Raw genomic sequence first — 15,980 nt, 5'->3', positions numbered from 1 at the left:
TGTTATTTTATATTTATTGGGAAGACTGTTTAATATTCCTACTAACTGGTATTAGTATTTCAATATATGTTTTTGTTCAAACGCGCAATTCTTGACACCAAGGGAAACTCTTGACTCATACAGAAAAAAAACAGTCTACAAAATCAGTATCAATTACGCCTCTTTTGGATGTGCGCATCTGTGTGGTTAGTATGAAGTCCATGAGCCGGTTACATCAAAACCTACTCTCCTTCATTTTTAAGGATTCGTGCTGCGGTCAAAAGTTCAGAATTTAGAACTTAGATTTTGCAGCGTCAACAAGATAACAAGAGTAAGCATGAAATTCCCGCACCGGCAGGCGATTGGAGAAAAGTGCAGAATTGCGGTCTGATCACTCCATACTGAAAAGAGGTATGGAGGTAAGTTCAGGCCTCGGTTATTCAAACGTTGGATAGCGCTATCCACCAGATAAGCATTAAGGAAACCAATTCCGTTATCCACTGAATAGTGATTGATCGATCCAGTGGATAGCGCTATCCACCAGATAAGTATTAAGGAAACCAATTCCGTTATCCATTCATTAGTTGCGGTAAAAATGTAATTTGTTTGGCATTCCTGGAGAAAAGGATGGGTGAGACAGCGTGGATGGTTACATTTGTAGACTCCGGCAGGTTGTTGCGTGTGAGGTGTGTTGTTGTGTAGCGTGGAGTGTACCAAAATGTCACGAAGGCTTGCGTGACGTCAGTAAGCAATAACGAGCTGCACAGGGAAACCAAAATAGAGGCTGATCTCAAGTTACCAGCGACCTAACAAGATCGAGCTCAATTCTTTACCTTGAATACTGTATTCAAGATAGCAATTAACCTCATTCCCAGGTTCTCTCTCTTAAAGTCGAAGGACCGGTAGTAGAGGAACCCTGGTAACGAGGTTGTTCAAAATGGCTGCCGCTTTACGACGCATGCTCTGTTGCCATTAGGGAGCTTACGCAACGACGACGGCGAAGGCAACGAGAACGGTAAAAAAGCAATAGGTTTAGATTGGCAAAACAACAATTTTGCATGTGCATCACTCTTTTTTATAGATTTCTTTGACGTCGCTGCACGACTACAACGAGAAAGTGCCTAATTTCACGTTGTGTCAAGCACGTGAACACCAGACAACGACCTTCTCTTTTTTTTCGTGAGCTTTGATATAGCCTTTTAAACTTCAACTCCAAAAAAATTTGCCAACATTTGACGATGAACGAGTCGGAATAAGTGAGATAAAAGTTCGAAGAAGTACGAATTCAAACAACAACTTTGCACGAGCATCACTCTTTTTTGTAGATTTCTTTGACGTCGCTGCACGACTACAACGTGAACGTGCCTCATTTCACGTTGTGTCAAGCACGTGAACACAAGACAACGACCTTCTCTTTCTTTTCCTGAACTTTGATATAGTCTTTTAAAATTCAACTCCAAACAAATTTGCCAACATTTGACGATGAACGAGTCGGAATAAGTGAGATAAAAGTTCGAAGAAGTACGACTTCACTTTTTAAGTGACGTTTTCGTAGCCGTCGCCGTCCCTAGAGGAGTCCTGCGTACTAGAGTGTATCGAGATACGTGTTGGATGCGCGTGGACGGGCAAATTTGATTTGAATACAGGTACGAGTGGACGTGGAAATTTTTGATCCCGGGAAGAAAAAGTTACGGATTCAAAAATATCCGGATACGTTTGCGCGGGGCCTTAAAAACACACGGCGAATCAAAATGTCCTAGCCAATAATTGATAGCTAAAGAATAGGTCTGAGATGTCTGTCGTTATGCCAGGCATGTAAAAGGTTGATTTATTTCATTCGTTCAATCATGATCAATCATTTTCTCATCATATATTAATGCAATGAACATGGTGAAGAGAGTACTTGAATAACCGGTTAAAGAAGGAGTTGGCTATTCGTTTTACAGCTAACGAAATTAAAAAGTGAAATTAGTCGAAGGCAAACATGCTACACTTGCAATTTTTCTTCATAGTGTTTTTTTGCCTAGTAGATGACAGAATTTCTTCAGAGCGAGACCAACTTTGTCAATTGACGATGATTCAAGAATGTTTGGATCATTCACTAGGGCTTTTGGAAGCTATCGAAAGTGGAAATGACCATCTATTGATAAAGGAGTGTGATTCGCTGCAGGTAAGGTTGGGTCTATGGCCTAGTTCTAGTACCTTAAAAAAAATCACTCTATTTCAGTGTCGATGCATTAAGCAGGAAAGTGCCTACAGTCGACTCCCGATAACTCGAACCTTCAAGGGAAATCGAAAAATGTTCGAGTTATCGGGAGCTCCAAGAAAATAGCCGGCAGTAAGGAAAAAAACAGTTTTTCATACACAGTGAACATTTTAGTCACATATAATTGTAGAAATGTCAAGGGAAAATTAAAAGATGCTTCTAGATTATAAATCCGAACGTAACGTGTTACGTAACAAAACATAGCCTCAATAAAGCATGCGTTTTACTGTTTTGAGAAGTAAAGCTGCCAGTAGACTGTTTTTTCCTGACTTTTTAATGGCTCAAACATGGTACGAGTTAGCGAGGGTAAATTATATAAAAATGATTTGAGGGGAAACAAAAACTACTTCGAGTTAGTGGGAGGTTCGAGTTATCGAGGGTTCGAGTTACCGAGGGTAAAATTATAGTAAATGTATGATGAAATCCAGGGGAAATGAATGAAAATAAACGAACACGCCACATTCCGCTCTACAGTCAAGCGCTCTTCTGCCTGAGCTACACTAATTCTTCCGCGGTTGAATTTTCACTCCAGAGTTGATTTTTCTCCATCAAAGCTAGTTGTCACAGCACCTTTGTGGTGGAACAGCATTTATACGTATCCTTATTAATTATTTGAAACTTGCGTTTCAAAATCGATTAGGCTAGCCTTATAGTTGGAAGTAAATTTACCGTTTTTGCTTTGTTTTACTTTGTATTTGAGGGAAATTTTCCAAGTGCAAGCCCCCGGGGGACTTATATTTGGAGGGGCGATTTAACAAAGGGATTTTTGTTTTACCGGTTTGGGGGGCTTATATTCGGAATTTTCAACAAAATCCTCGCAGAGGATAACAAGCCACTAGCAGTCAGTTAAAACCCTCACCATTCTGACTATACATACAGGTTCACATTTAAAATCAGCTAAATTTTCATGCATATTGAAAGTCTATGACTAAACGTCAGTGAAACTGAAATTCAAAGCTTCTCAGTTGCTCCAGTTACTAAAAGAAGAAACAAGAGAATCGAATTGTGTTTTATTTTTTATCATGAAAGATTAGTTTTTTTTTTACCTAACGACTGAACGCCAAAAAAAAAAAAAAATAAATAAAAACAAGCAAAGCAAAACCAGGTGTGCAAACTAAAGCATCTGGAAATAAGGCAAATAACGCCAATCGAAATGGGGTGCTAGCAGTAAACTGGCTGCAACACCTGTCAAAAAACTAATAAGAGCAGAATATCAAATTGGAAGTCATCGTTCGTTTGTGTGGGAATTCTGCCTAGTTTCCTATTCTCTGTAAGTTAACCAAGGGTGACTGAACGCCCCTTTGGCACTAAGGGCTAGTGCTCAAAGTGACCAAAGCCTTTGAATCTTTTTTAGGGTGAGATTGAAATTTTTTCTTATTTAAAAAGTATAGTTACTAGCCCAGAACGGTGGTGGGGGCCTAAGGCCTCGCCCCATTTTACACCAACATTTACTCTATCTTAGCAAATGTTGTTTGCCTGTAGGACAACTCCTAATAAATTAAAACATACTAGCCAAGCGGGTTGCTCCACTAGCCCAAGGCTACGGACAATACTTTTGCCACAAACTGTTTCTGCTGTGGTATATTTACCTTTATCGACTCAGTTAATGAAACGAACATAATGTTTGTGGATGTAACAACATAGTTACTTCTGTAATTCAACACTATAACCTCTTCATCTAAAAGCTTTAGTGAACAAGCACATGGCATAATCTGTGATGTTACATTGGTAGACTTAGTAACTGGACAAGAAATGAAATAAAAGATCACCCTATACATGTTCCACAACCAATTTTGGAGAAAATGAACCTGTTTGACTCATAGTTTCCCTATTTTCAAAATAGATTTCCTAGTTTTATTGGAAATAGTTAAATTTAAGTATACATACTTCTTACAAGATCTATTGATTCCCTGATTCATCATTATTGCTGGTTTTCAGTGTCACGCCATTCAAAATAGATCAAAACAAAAATCAAAACCGTTTAATAAATAAAGTCCAGAATCTGGGAAATGAAAGAAGGTACATATACAAAGACCCTCGCTAAGATTCAGGTCAGAGGAATATTTCGTATACGAGATATCCGAAGAATTGTTTTACCCAAACTTATAGGGATTTGTATGGAGACGCCATGCTGGTACTCACCTAATGAGCTCCAACATGGCGGACGGAAACCAGCAGAAACATCTGTTACCGAGTTTTGCTACAAAAGCGTGAATTTATTCTTCGAGAGACTCATAAACATTAAATTAATACTTTTTCAATAAGTTATTTTTTTAACCTACATGACAGCTCTATTGGCCGTCATGTAAATGCCCCGTCACACAAAAACTTAGAAATTCAAGCGTACTCTATCACAAAACCAAGAAACCTTTTGAAGCGAAAATTTGTATGAAAATTAGTTTTCAGCTGCTCTAATGCATCGTGAAAGTAAAATCCCGGTAGGATTGATATTTTTTTTTAGTTTTTTTTTAGTGACGTCATGTGATGACCAACAATAGTCGACCTGTCACTATGCCCTCTCTAAGATGCTAGGTTTTCTGCATGCGCACGTCTTTTAACAGAGCAAAAAAAGGTAGTTTGACCTACTAAGGTTGGCCTTTAATATTTAATATATGAAACATTATAGGTCCTGTAGATCTAGGTCAAACAGTACTTAGGTAAGGACTTACTTCTTGTCAGTATCCCACGAGAGTCCCAATTGGTCCATCTTTGATCTGACGTAATGCTGTGAATCAATTTGCAAAAGTGAAAAAAAAAAAGACACAAGCAAACTAGTATCAAAGCTTAACTTAACAACCGTCAGAACTTTTGACTGTATGAGCCTTTAATGTAATGAGGCCAAAATGAGTAACTATGCGCTGATAAGCAGATGCGGTTATTGTTTTCTGCGTAGTGGGAAAAAAAATTGTAAACAGCGGGCGCGGATCCACATCGGTTTCCACTGTTTTATGGAAATTGTCAGATTTTTCATAATAAATATATTTTTGATTAAAAAAAAGAAAAGCTTTCCAAGTTGCAATCTGGAAAATGGTTTGGACAGTCAGCAAGTATCATGTCTGAATGACTCAGAAACCCAAAAATCCAAAAAAAATTCCTTTCAGCTGCCGTATTTATTCGATTAAACGCCGCGCCGTTTATTTTATTTTCAGCGTTTCTGATGCGGTCTTTATTCAAGGGCGGCGTTTGTTTCGAAATCACTTTTCTTAAATCACTGACAACAGTTGCAGTAAATCGTTTTTAAACATTATTTACTTCAAAGGTTGCAATGTTTCTATTAATTATTTTGCTGAGATAGAATCGTAATTGTCTGGATGGTGCAGATTACCAACTTGTACCGTGTTTTTTCTCATTATCCTCATTTGATTAAGTGCGGCGTTTATTCGAGGGCGGCAATTTTTGGAAATTTTACTTCCATCTGCGGCGTTCAATCGAATAAATACGGTAAACGAACATGCATATTGAATGTCCATGTACGACTAAACGTCATTGAAAAATTCAAAGCCGGTAAGTGGATCAAATTGAACATTACAAGGAAGGAATCAAGAGTTCATTGAGTTCATGAAATTGTGTTTCATTTCTTATCATGAAAGATGTACTATCCTTTTTTTCATGTAACCTGAACGTCAAACAAACCGAAAACCAGGTATGAAAACTAAAGCATCTGGAAATAAAGCAAATAGTGCCAATCGAAAATATCAGTGCTAGCAGTAAATGTCGCTGCAACTGTCAAGAAACTAATTGAGAGCAGATTATCAAATTAGTTAATGTCAGTGGAAAGTCTGCTGTATTTTCTACTTATTACAGATTGATATTTTCATTGTTTAAACACTCAATTCTTGATATCAACAGAAAATAACTCACATCATTTTCACTGTTTAAACGTCCGATTTTTGAAAACAAAAGAAAAAATAATAACTCATACAGAGAAAAAAACACAACAAGAGCGAAGATCTCAGTGTGCAAAATTAATATCACGCTTCTTTTGGACATGCGCATTTGTGTGGTTGGCAAAATCACGGGAAAACCGACTGCCTTTTTAGATCGTGCTCCGGTTAAAGCCCAAGAAGCAAGAACTTAAGATGATGCAATTGGAAGTTATTTTATATTTATTGGGAAGACTGTTTAATATTCCTACTAACTGGTATTGGTATTTTAATATATGTTTTTGTTCAAACGCGCAATTCTTGACACCAAGAGAAGCTCTTGACTCATACAGAAAAAAACAGTCTACAAAATCAGTATCAATTACGCCTCTTTTGGATGTGCGCATCTGTGTGGTTAGTATGAAGTCCATGAGCCGGTTACGTCAAAACCTACTTTCCTTCATTTTTAAGGATTCGTGCTCCGGTTAAAAGTTCAGAACTTAGAACTTAGATTTTGCAGCGTCATCAAGATACAAATAAGAGTAAGCATGAAATTCCCGCACCGGCAGGCGATTGGAGAAAAGTGCAGAATTGCGGTCTGATCACTCCATAATGAAAAGAGGTGTGGAGGTAAGTTCAGGCCTCGGTTATTCAAACGTTGGATAGCGATATCCACCAGATAAGCATCAAGGAAACCAATTCCGTTATCCACTGAATAGTGATTGATCGATGCAGTGGATAGCGCTATCCACCAGATAAGTATTAAGGAAACCAATTCCGTTATCCACTGAATAGTGATTGATCGATCCAGTGGATAGGGCTATCCACCAGATAAGCATTAAGGAAACCAATTCTGTTATCCACTGAATAGTGATTGATCGATCCGGTGGATAGAGCTGTCCACCAGGCCGTGGTTGTTCAAACGTTGGATAGCGCTATCCACCAGATAAATCACTATCCAGCCAATAAGTATTACGGAAATCAATTACGCTATCCGCTGGATAGTGGTTTATCCGGTGGATAGCGCTATCCAACGTTTGAACAACTGGGGCCAGATAAGTATTAAGGAAACCAATTCCGTTATCCACTTAATAGTGATTGATCGATCCAGTGGACAGCACTATCCACCAGATAATTATAAAGGAAACCAATTCCGTTATCCACTGAATAGTGATTGATCGATCCAGTGGATAGCGCTATCCACTTTTTCAACAACTGGGGCCAGGAAACTTGATTATAGCCGCATCTTTAATAAAGTAAGTTACCAGTAAGTTACCATGCATTTACCTCGGGTCGTTCAATCATGTAATTTTCTTTTCCAGTGACAATTAATTTTCTCTCAACCGTATTACTAAATAAACAATGCCAATAAAGCTACGAAGAGAGCTTCGTTAAGGCTGCGTACATGTACTCTAGCGGTTTCCTCCGTTTTATTGCATTGCCGATCTAGCTGTCTTGCGGAATAGAGAGGAGAAATGTAATGTTACGTTATCATGATAGCAAAATTTCCGAATCACCACATCTTTCTTGACGAAGACGGCCATTTGGATTGTCGAACGATGTATGGGCTACCGCTGTGCTCCTGGGTGCTATCATGTCATTCATGTCAATATAGTTCTTTCTGTCATATTTGCAGGACCACGGTCTTTTTGCGATCCAGAAATTTTGCTACCAAACGTTAAAAAACGACTTCTCCTCTCTATTAGAATATGTCAAATAAAGAGATCCTATCGCTGCCTTAACCTGTACAGCGCAATAATTTTGATTATTTTAGCGGAGCTTCCGCGCGAGCGAAGCGCCCGCGGTGGAGCCCCATTGCTAAGAGAAATTGGTAACCTATGGAAGCAAGAAAATTTGGTTATGACGTAGCGTACGAACGCCGACCGTCCGTAAACCTACCACATGTAAGCTGGTTATTTTGGTGGTAAATCGTATGGCCACCCGCATCTTGTGAAGCAGAGACAACTAAAGAGTCAATAAAGACGAAAACGGAAAGCAGACATTGTTTCTGTATCCGTGTTGTCTACAGTGTTAAGCTTGGATTAATTGTCATGTCCACAAATTTGGAAGATAGAGAAACTGAGAGAGACAGAGAAAAAGAGAAAGTAGAGGACAGGAAAGCGAAGCTCAACGAGACGAACAGGTAGAGCGAGAGAGAGGAAAAACAAAGGAGACACTTTTTGTTGGAGGAACAACATGACATTTTGTAGCAGTGGTGAGAAAAAGAGAAATGCGAGCGGCCACCAGGGTGAAAATGAGCGACAGTGAAAAAAAGGGAACAAGAACACGTACGACGTTTTCTGCATAAAACGTGTAACCAGGAAGTTTCTGGAAGTCTCACGTTGTAGTCATGCAAAGCAACGGCAATGAAATATACAAAAAAGTGTACTGCACGTGTGAAAGTTGCTTTTTGCTAATTAGACCTATTGTTGTTTTTTCACCGTTCTCATTGTCTTCGCCACCTAACATTACACGATCTTATATTTTATTTGAGCAAACCATAAATATTATCGAGAGATTCGCTTTTAGCCCCGGCTAAATCTATATATTATGGCTAAGTTTGTTTTCGCCCTGCGACTGGTCAGTTTGGGTGCGGTCCATAACTTACTATAAGGACCAAAATTTCAAAAGCTAATGATTATTTTGCAGCTCTAGATATAGATATTTTTTTATCTCGAACAAAATTGTTTAAAAGAAAGTTATCTTATATATGTCTGTTAACCTTGTGGACTCGGATGTTGCTTTCGTCCTTCTAAATTTTAACTTGTGTTTATTTAAGAACTGTTGAAGGTTCAACTGCATGAATCGTAATCTTAACGAAGAAGATAATTTTAGTCTGTGATCGCTGGTCACGTTCAAGAAGACGAGAATGGATCCGGACTGGCAGAGATTAGAGACGTTTTGCCGAATACTGAAACGATAACAAACTTTTAACCTTGACAAGTTTCTTTCTCATTAGCAGTGTTTTTTTCGAAGACCAACGAACGAAAGACGGAAGCGACTTCGAACTAGACACGGTGTCCAATTTTTAAAGGACTCGAATGTTGCATTGGCGAGCTAAAGCTTACAGTGCTCCTAGTTTTGATCGAATATACTTTTTTAATATGGCGCATTTGCATTCTGTCTCTGAAAGGTAAAACTAAATCATACTCAGCTAATAAGAGGTATTTACTGTCCATTGGACTTTCCAAGAAATGTAAACATACCAGGCTACTTACTTCAGTCAGAATGGGAAGGCCGAGGGAATAAAGTTATGACTTAAAAAATCTTATTTTTGCAGAACTCAATTGATTGCTTTTCCGTTCCTCGTCTTCTTGGAAACCTCTCGTATTTTTATCGCTACCTTGTGTTGACGGCCGCAACTACTCTCAAGAAATCACCACATGCCTGTCCTAATCTTGACGTCAAAACCTTGAAAAGTGTTGTCAATAAAGGTAGGTTTGAATCCTGAATTTTTACTGCCATTGATACATTGTTTAAGGTTAAGTTTGCCCAGAACGAAAATTCGCCTAGCGGAATTCATCCAGAAATTAGACTTCCTTAAGACTAGTGGAGGGTGAGCCGACCTGTTTCATTAACCCATTCGCCCCTGAACCACCCGAGCAGATCCAAATTCCTTCTACCGCCTGTGACATCATCAGTTTTAACGGTCAAGGACGACTTTGTCTGCTAACTTGTGGAAGGTGAAGAGATGTTTCAAACCATGCCAAAATGAGCACGATTCAATGAAGGAAGCCGGAGAAAAAGGCAACAAAAACATGGAAAGAGGCCTGAGAAAGCAGCTTACATTTGGCGACGTTTCCATTGGTTTCCCCTCCAAATGACGTTTGATAAACGAGCGCAGAGATTCCAGACTAATGATTCGTCACTCCCAAGATCTGGGTAGTGCTTCCGATTGGTTGAATCAAATTTCCCACGTGGCAAGATTAATCAGAAGCATTACCCAGATCTTGATAGTGACGCGTCATCAGTATGGAATTTCTGCGCTCGTTTCTCAGACGTCATTTGGCGGGGAAACCAGTTGTAGCGTCGCCAAATATCGGCTGTTTTCTCAGGCTACATGGAAAGTTGACTCGGAGATTCTCATGAAAGTCTTGTTACACTACCCACCGTAAGATCCTAAACGCTTTCTCGAAAACTTCCCCACTAAAACTTTCCCACCGAAATGAAGCCTACTAAATGCCCAGAAAAAGAAAAGGAAATGAGGCCAGAAAAGCGAAAGAAGAGGGGAGGAGAGAAAGCGAAAAGAAAAAGTCAAGACTGACTTTTACACCTGTAACATTTAAAACCCAAAAACTTTCTGCGCACGCCCAAACTTCGCAAGCTAATATATGCATCTGGATGAGAAGGCCGGGAAGTGGACGCCTGTAAACGGCTTTGTGGCAAGTTTTATCCCTTCATAGCCAGAGAGTGACCAGGAAACGGTTCGACTAGCTTCAATACACGTTTTGCCGCAAAATTCTCAGGGGCGAGTGGGTAAATAATTATCTTTAGTGATTATTACATTCTTGAAGAGCGTCCAGCAAGGAAGGGTGATAAGGCGAACTATTAAGGGAGGGACAAACTAGATATCAGTCCCGAGGCGAGGAAAAGTCCTTGAGAAAATTGTGTGGGGGCAGCAAAAGGGGCGTCGAACACAGAGAAAAGATCAAACAGGGGCCCTCCTTACACTTATATTTTTACGCCGTTTTTGTGCCTTCCCTTGCCTTCTGTATGCCTTCCCTTTATTAATATGTATAAGTGTCTTCCTGCATACTAATTTAGTGCCTTCCTGCATATTAATTATGTGCCTAGTCAGTAACTAGCTAGCTAGGTAAAAATGCGTCCCTCCATATTAATTAAGTGCCTTCCTCCATATGTAATAAGCTTCTCTCCACTACAATATTGGTACAATAGGTTTGCCTGGACTTGCCCGATCTCTTTTAACCCTGATTGGCTCATGTAGAGTCTATAATGTGTTCAAAATAAAAGCGGGCAGTTTTTGAAAGCGCTATCTTTCTTGCAATCGCTTGCTAGGAAACAATTTGCTCGAGTTCGCTCGTTTGAGAAAACTTTTATTCACTTTTAATTTCTTATCTCCATGGTTTTCGTTACGGATGTTCGTGAATTTCAAGCTCTTTTGGACGCTTGTTCCTCGACCCGCGAATGGGAAACATTCTATTTAACGCTAAACATCGGCTGTCTAAACAAAACACACACACATGCACAAAGTGGAGCCGAAAACTCTCTATTTCAATTTTGTCTGACTATTACAAAACCGTTGCCTCCTATCTATCTGGAGAAAATGAGGGTAGTTATACGAGTTCACAAACCCACCGTTGCATACAAATTAGTTCAGCTCAACAGTAAAAACCCCAAGGGAGCACCTTAACTTGTTATTATAAAAACAATTAGGAACATAACAAAGATCAATTAAAACACGCGACTAATAATTGCTAGCAATAAATTCAGACACGAGATATCGTTTTAAAAACTTTATTAGAAAACAATGACAAAAAGAGTCAAATACACAGCGATTTGAAAGGAACCTATCAAAATAATCAAAGAGAGCAAGCTATCTTTTTTTTACATTACGTTTCCCGCCTCAACGTTATTATTCCCTCCTTCACAATCCTCCTCAATCTTGATTTTCCACCTCCTCAACAATTTTATTATTTTCCCTCCTTCTCCACCTCCTCACTTATTCCATATATTTTTCCATCCACAAATACATTGACCTCATATCGACCCTACATCGACCCTACGTCGACCGTAGACTCAAGTTTTTTTGAACACAACTTCTTGAATAGAGAAACTATATAGAACCACCATCACATTTCTATTGTTTTCCCTCCACCACCACCACCACCATATTTCTTTTGTTTTCCCTCCACCACCACCACCACCACCACCACATTTCTTTTGTTTTCCCACCACCACCATCACCACCAGTACATTACTATTTTTCACTCTACCACCACCACCATATTTCTACTGTTTTCCCTCTCCCACATTTCTTTTGTTTTCCTGCCACCACCACCACCACCAGCACATCACTATTTTCCCCTTCACCACCACCACCACCATATTTCTGTTGTTTTCCCTCCACCACCTCCACATTACTATTGTTTCCCTCCACCACCACCACCAGCACATTACTATTTTTCCCTCCACCACCACGTTTCTATTGTTTTCCTCCTCATCATCCTCCTCCACCTCTACCTCCTCTTCCTCATTTCTATTGTTTTCCCTCGAAAAGGCCAAAGAGGCCAAAATAAAGCCTAGAAGGCCACACTCAAATAGTAATGAGAAGGAAGAGGAGGTGGTGGAGGTGGATGAGGAAGGAAAAACAATAGAAATGTGGTGGCGATGTGGGGAAACAATAGTAATGTGATGGTGGTGGAGGAAAACAATAGAAATGTGGTGATGGTGGTAGAGGGAAAACAATAGAAATGTGGTGGTGGTGGTAGAGGGAAAACAATAAAAATGTGGTGGTGGTTGTATATATTTCTTCTATTCACGAAGCCTTTGATGAAAAAAAGTTGAGTCTAGAGTCGATGTAGGGTCGATATGAGGTCAACGTATTTGTGGATGGAAAAATATATGGAATAAATGAGGAGGTGGAGAAGGAGGAAAAATAATAAAATTATGGAGGAGGCGGAAAATCAAGATTGAGGAGGGAAAATAAAAAGATTGTAGAGGAGGGGAAAAATGAAACAGAATGAGAAGGGAAAATAAAAGAATTGAGGAGGAGGGAATTCAAGAATGAGGAGGAGGTGGGGAAAGATTAAAATTGTGGAGGAGGGAATAAAAACATTGAGGCGGAAAACGTAGTGTAAAAAAAGATAGCTTGCTTCTTTGACTTTTTTAATAGATTCCTTTCAAATCGCTGTGTATTTGACTCTTTTTGATATTGTTTTTTTAAAAACGTTTTTAAAACGATATCTCGTGTCTGAATTTATTGCTAGCAATTATTAGTCGCGTGCCAAGTTGCTCCCTTACTGTAGAGATCAACTAATTTGTATGCAACGGTGGATTTGTGAACTCGCATAACTACCTTCATTTCTTCCAGATAGATAGGAGAAACGATTTGGTAATAGTCAGAAAAAATTGAAATAGAGAGTTTTCGACTCCACTTTGTGTATGTGTGTGTGTTTTGTTTATATATTAGATGTTTAGCGCTAAATAGAACATTTCCCATTCGCGGGTCGAGGAACAAGCGTCCAAAAGAGCTTGAAATTCGCGAACATCCGTAACATCCGTAACGAAAGCCACGGTGATAAAAAGTGAATAAACGTTTTCTCAAACAAGCGAACTCGAACAAACTGTTTCCTAGCAAAGCGATTGCAAGAAAGATAGCGCTTTCAAAAAATGCCCGCTTTTATTTTGAACACATAAAGGATTCTACATAAGCCAATCAGGGTTAAAAGAGACCGGGCAAATCTAGGCAACCCAGTATTGTGCCTATTATAGTAGAGAGACGCTCATTACATAGGAGGAAGGCACTTAATTAGTATGGAGGAACGTATTTTTACCTAGTTGAAAAGTTATTGAGCTGTGAATTTCGTATTTTCCGCCATTTTGTTACTATTTTTAGAAACTTGTTGATCTTTAGAATGTGGTATCTTCGCTTTCAAAACCTTTTTTCACATTTAAGTACTTCTCTGGGTACTCTTTCAATATTGCTAGCCTTTTATGGCATAAGTTTAAAGTTATATTTTACTGTCAGTCTTATTAAGTCATTTTTGCGCCAAAACCGTTAAAATCAAAAATCGAAAAACATGCGATTGTTGGGAATACAAAGGTCTATTATCGTGCAAGGTCTCAGCTCAAACGGCTAAAAATTGAAAAACTCGTTTGAAAGAGATCAATTTTTGATGACAGCTGACCCGCAGTGAAAACGGTAAAATTTCACGTGGTAGGGCTACAGTGTGTATCCATATCTTCTGAACAGACTGAAAGGGCTAGAAAAATTGCATCCTCCCTTTTTTCTGAAGCTACCCAAACGGAATAGGCGCAAACCATTTGATTTTCCAACCCGTTTTTCCAGTTTTCCCAGCCGGTAAATGTTAAGTAAATGCTCTTGTGACTGTTGAATTCTTTCTCATAGGTTTCAGAATGACGTGCGAAGACAACAAAACCGTTAGAGACATCTGTGAGAGGAAATGCGAATGTAAAAGTGGAAAACTAGTTTCTTGCTACAGAGTGCGAAAAGAGTTTACCAGAATGAGCTTTGAAGAAAGAATACGTTTCGTAAAAGCTTTCAAACTTCTTTCATCTGATCCAAGATATATAAGGGACTATGAGAAATTAGGAAAACTGCATACCGTAGTACCACAATTGAAAAACTTTTTCCCCTGGCACAGATGGTATGTCCTCGAGTTAGAAAATCTTCTTCGCCAGATCGACTGCCGGGTTACAATTCCTTACCGGGATTGGATTAAAGATGCAGCGCACTGGACACGAGGCACTGAGATCGAGGATATATGGAATCCAGGTCCTCACGGTCTGGGAGGTAATGGAGTCTCTCCTTTCGATTGTGTGATGGATGGTCCGTTTAAAAAGGGTGAATACTCTTTACCACAGTCTGCTGGTGGAAATTGCTTAAAAAGACATTTTAATTATTCTTGCAATCTACCAAATGCAGAACAAGCAAAAAAGATCCTCAGGGAAGCAAATTATACTGTCTTTAGAGATAAAATTTTTTATAGTTACCACAAGACTTATCATCGATGTGTTGGTGCCACTTTGTCCGATTTTAAGACGGCTCCATACAGTCCCGAATTTTGGCTTCTCCATAGCTTTCTCGACAAACTTTGGGTGGAATGGAAAAAATACAACAAAGGTAGTAAAATAGGTTTATCAAATGTTAGTGATTTTATGCTTCAGACTGGATACTATCCTTGGGAATATCTTGATGAGGACCACTTACCTGGAGACGTAAAAGTGCTGTATGAGGAATGAGATTAAAATCAATGGTAATGTAAGATGTTACAACCGCGACAATTCAGCATATTTTGCGTGGTTTTGCCAGTTTCTACAATTACTACACTATTAGTTTTTGGCTTTGTTTTTGCCCGCCTCAATAGCTTGTGATATTTGCAGGCTAAACTATCTTGTTTTTTGTTATTATTGTGGGTTTTTGAAAACTTGTTAGCCTAATAGTTTTTAAAAATTCATTTCTGTTCATTTGTTGGGAAATATAATTGTTGGACAAGAACCTGTGATTTTGTCGCGTAGAAATAAGTTCATTGTTAACGTCAAGTTCCATAGCACACAAGAAGGCACAATAGACAGTATTAACAACATCAACTTGACAGCCGTGATACTGCCCCTTGAGGACGTGATTAGACACTTGTGACAAGCTTTTTTCCAGTTTGTTTCCCACAAAAAGAACTTTGGCAACAAGGACATATGAACTGAATTAAAGTACGTATATAGTTCAACCATTAACATACATATTTAACCAGTCTTCCTTTCTGGTATTATTCATAGTGACCTTTAAGTTGCACTGGTTACTTCAGTATTAAAAGCGAACAATAAGGAAGAGTTTTGTAATTACAGTGTATAGAATCATCTCCGTTCTGCCTTGTTTTGGTGAAATATTAGAGAAGTTAATAAATAAAAGCAGAAACTCATAAGGGGTTGAAACGTAACTCGCGTTCAATGCTCGTGAATATTCACTTTTACCATATTTGGAAACCTTAGTGACAGATATCCATTTTCAACAAATGGCTGCCGCGCGATCAGCATGCAGATTTTTTAAGACAAGGGTTCTGCATTTCAAGGTTAAAAATACACCGTTAAAAGACAAAAAATGGAAAGAAAAGGTTCAAAAGAATGCTCAGCTTTCTTTTTGCGAAGGAAGGCAAGCTTTTCATCAAGAAATCGTC

The 15,980-nt window shown here is 38.9% G+C and overlaps 1 protein-coding gene across 1 annotated transcript; it reads left to right on the top strand.

Moving 5' to 3' along the window:
• The first annotated feature begins 1,684 nt into the window (after positions 1 to 1,684).
• On the top strand, positions 1,685 to 15,743 carry LOC140933475 (tyrosinase-like). Its single transcript, XM_073383036.1, has 3 exons — positions 1,685 to 2,149; positions 9,389 to 9,542; positions 14,198 to 15,743. Exons 1-3 carry the CDS (start codon positions 1,964 to 1,966, stop codon positions 15,049 to 15,051), a joined length of 1,194 nt encoding a protein of 397 aa, XP_073239137.1. The 5' UTR covers positions 1,685 to 1,963; the 3' UTR covers positions 15,052 to 15,743.
• Positions 15,744 to 15,980: the final 237 nt, after the last annotated feature.

The sequence above is a fragment of the Porites lutea genome, chromosome 4 (genome assembly GCF_958299795.1).
Source record: "Porites lutea chromosome 4, jaPorLute2.1, whole genome shotgun sequence".
Lineage (NCBI taxonomy): Eukaryota > Metazoa > Cnidaria > Anthozoa > Scleractinia > Poritidae > Porites > Porites lutea.
This window is presented reverse-complemented; position numbering and strand designations above follow the sequence as displayed.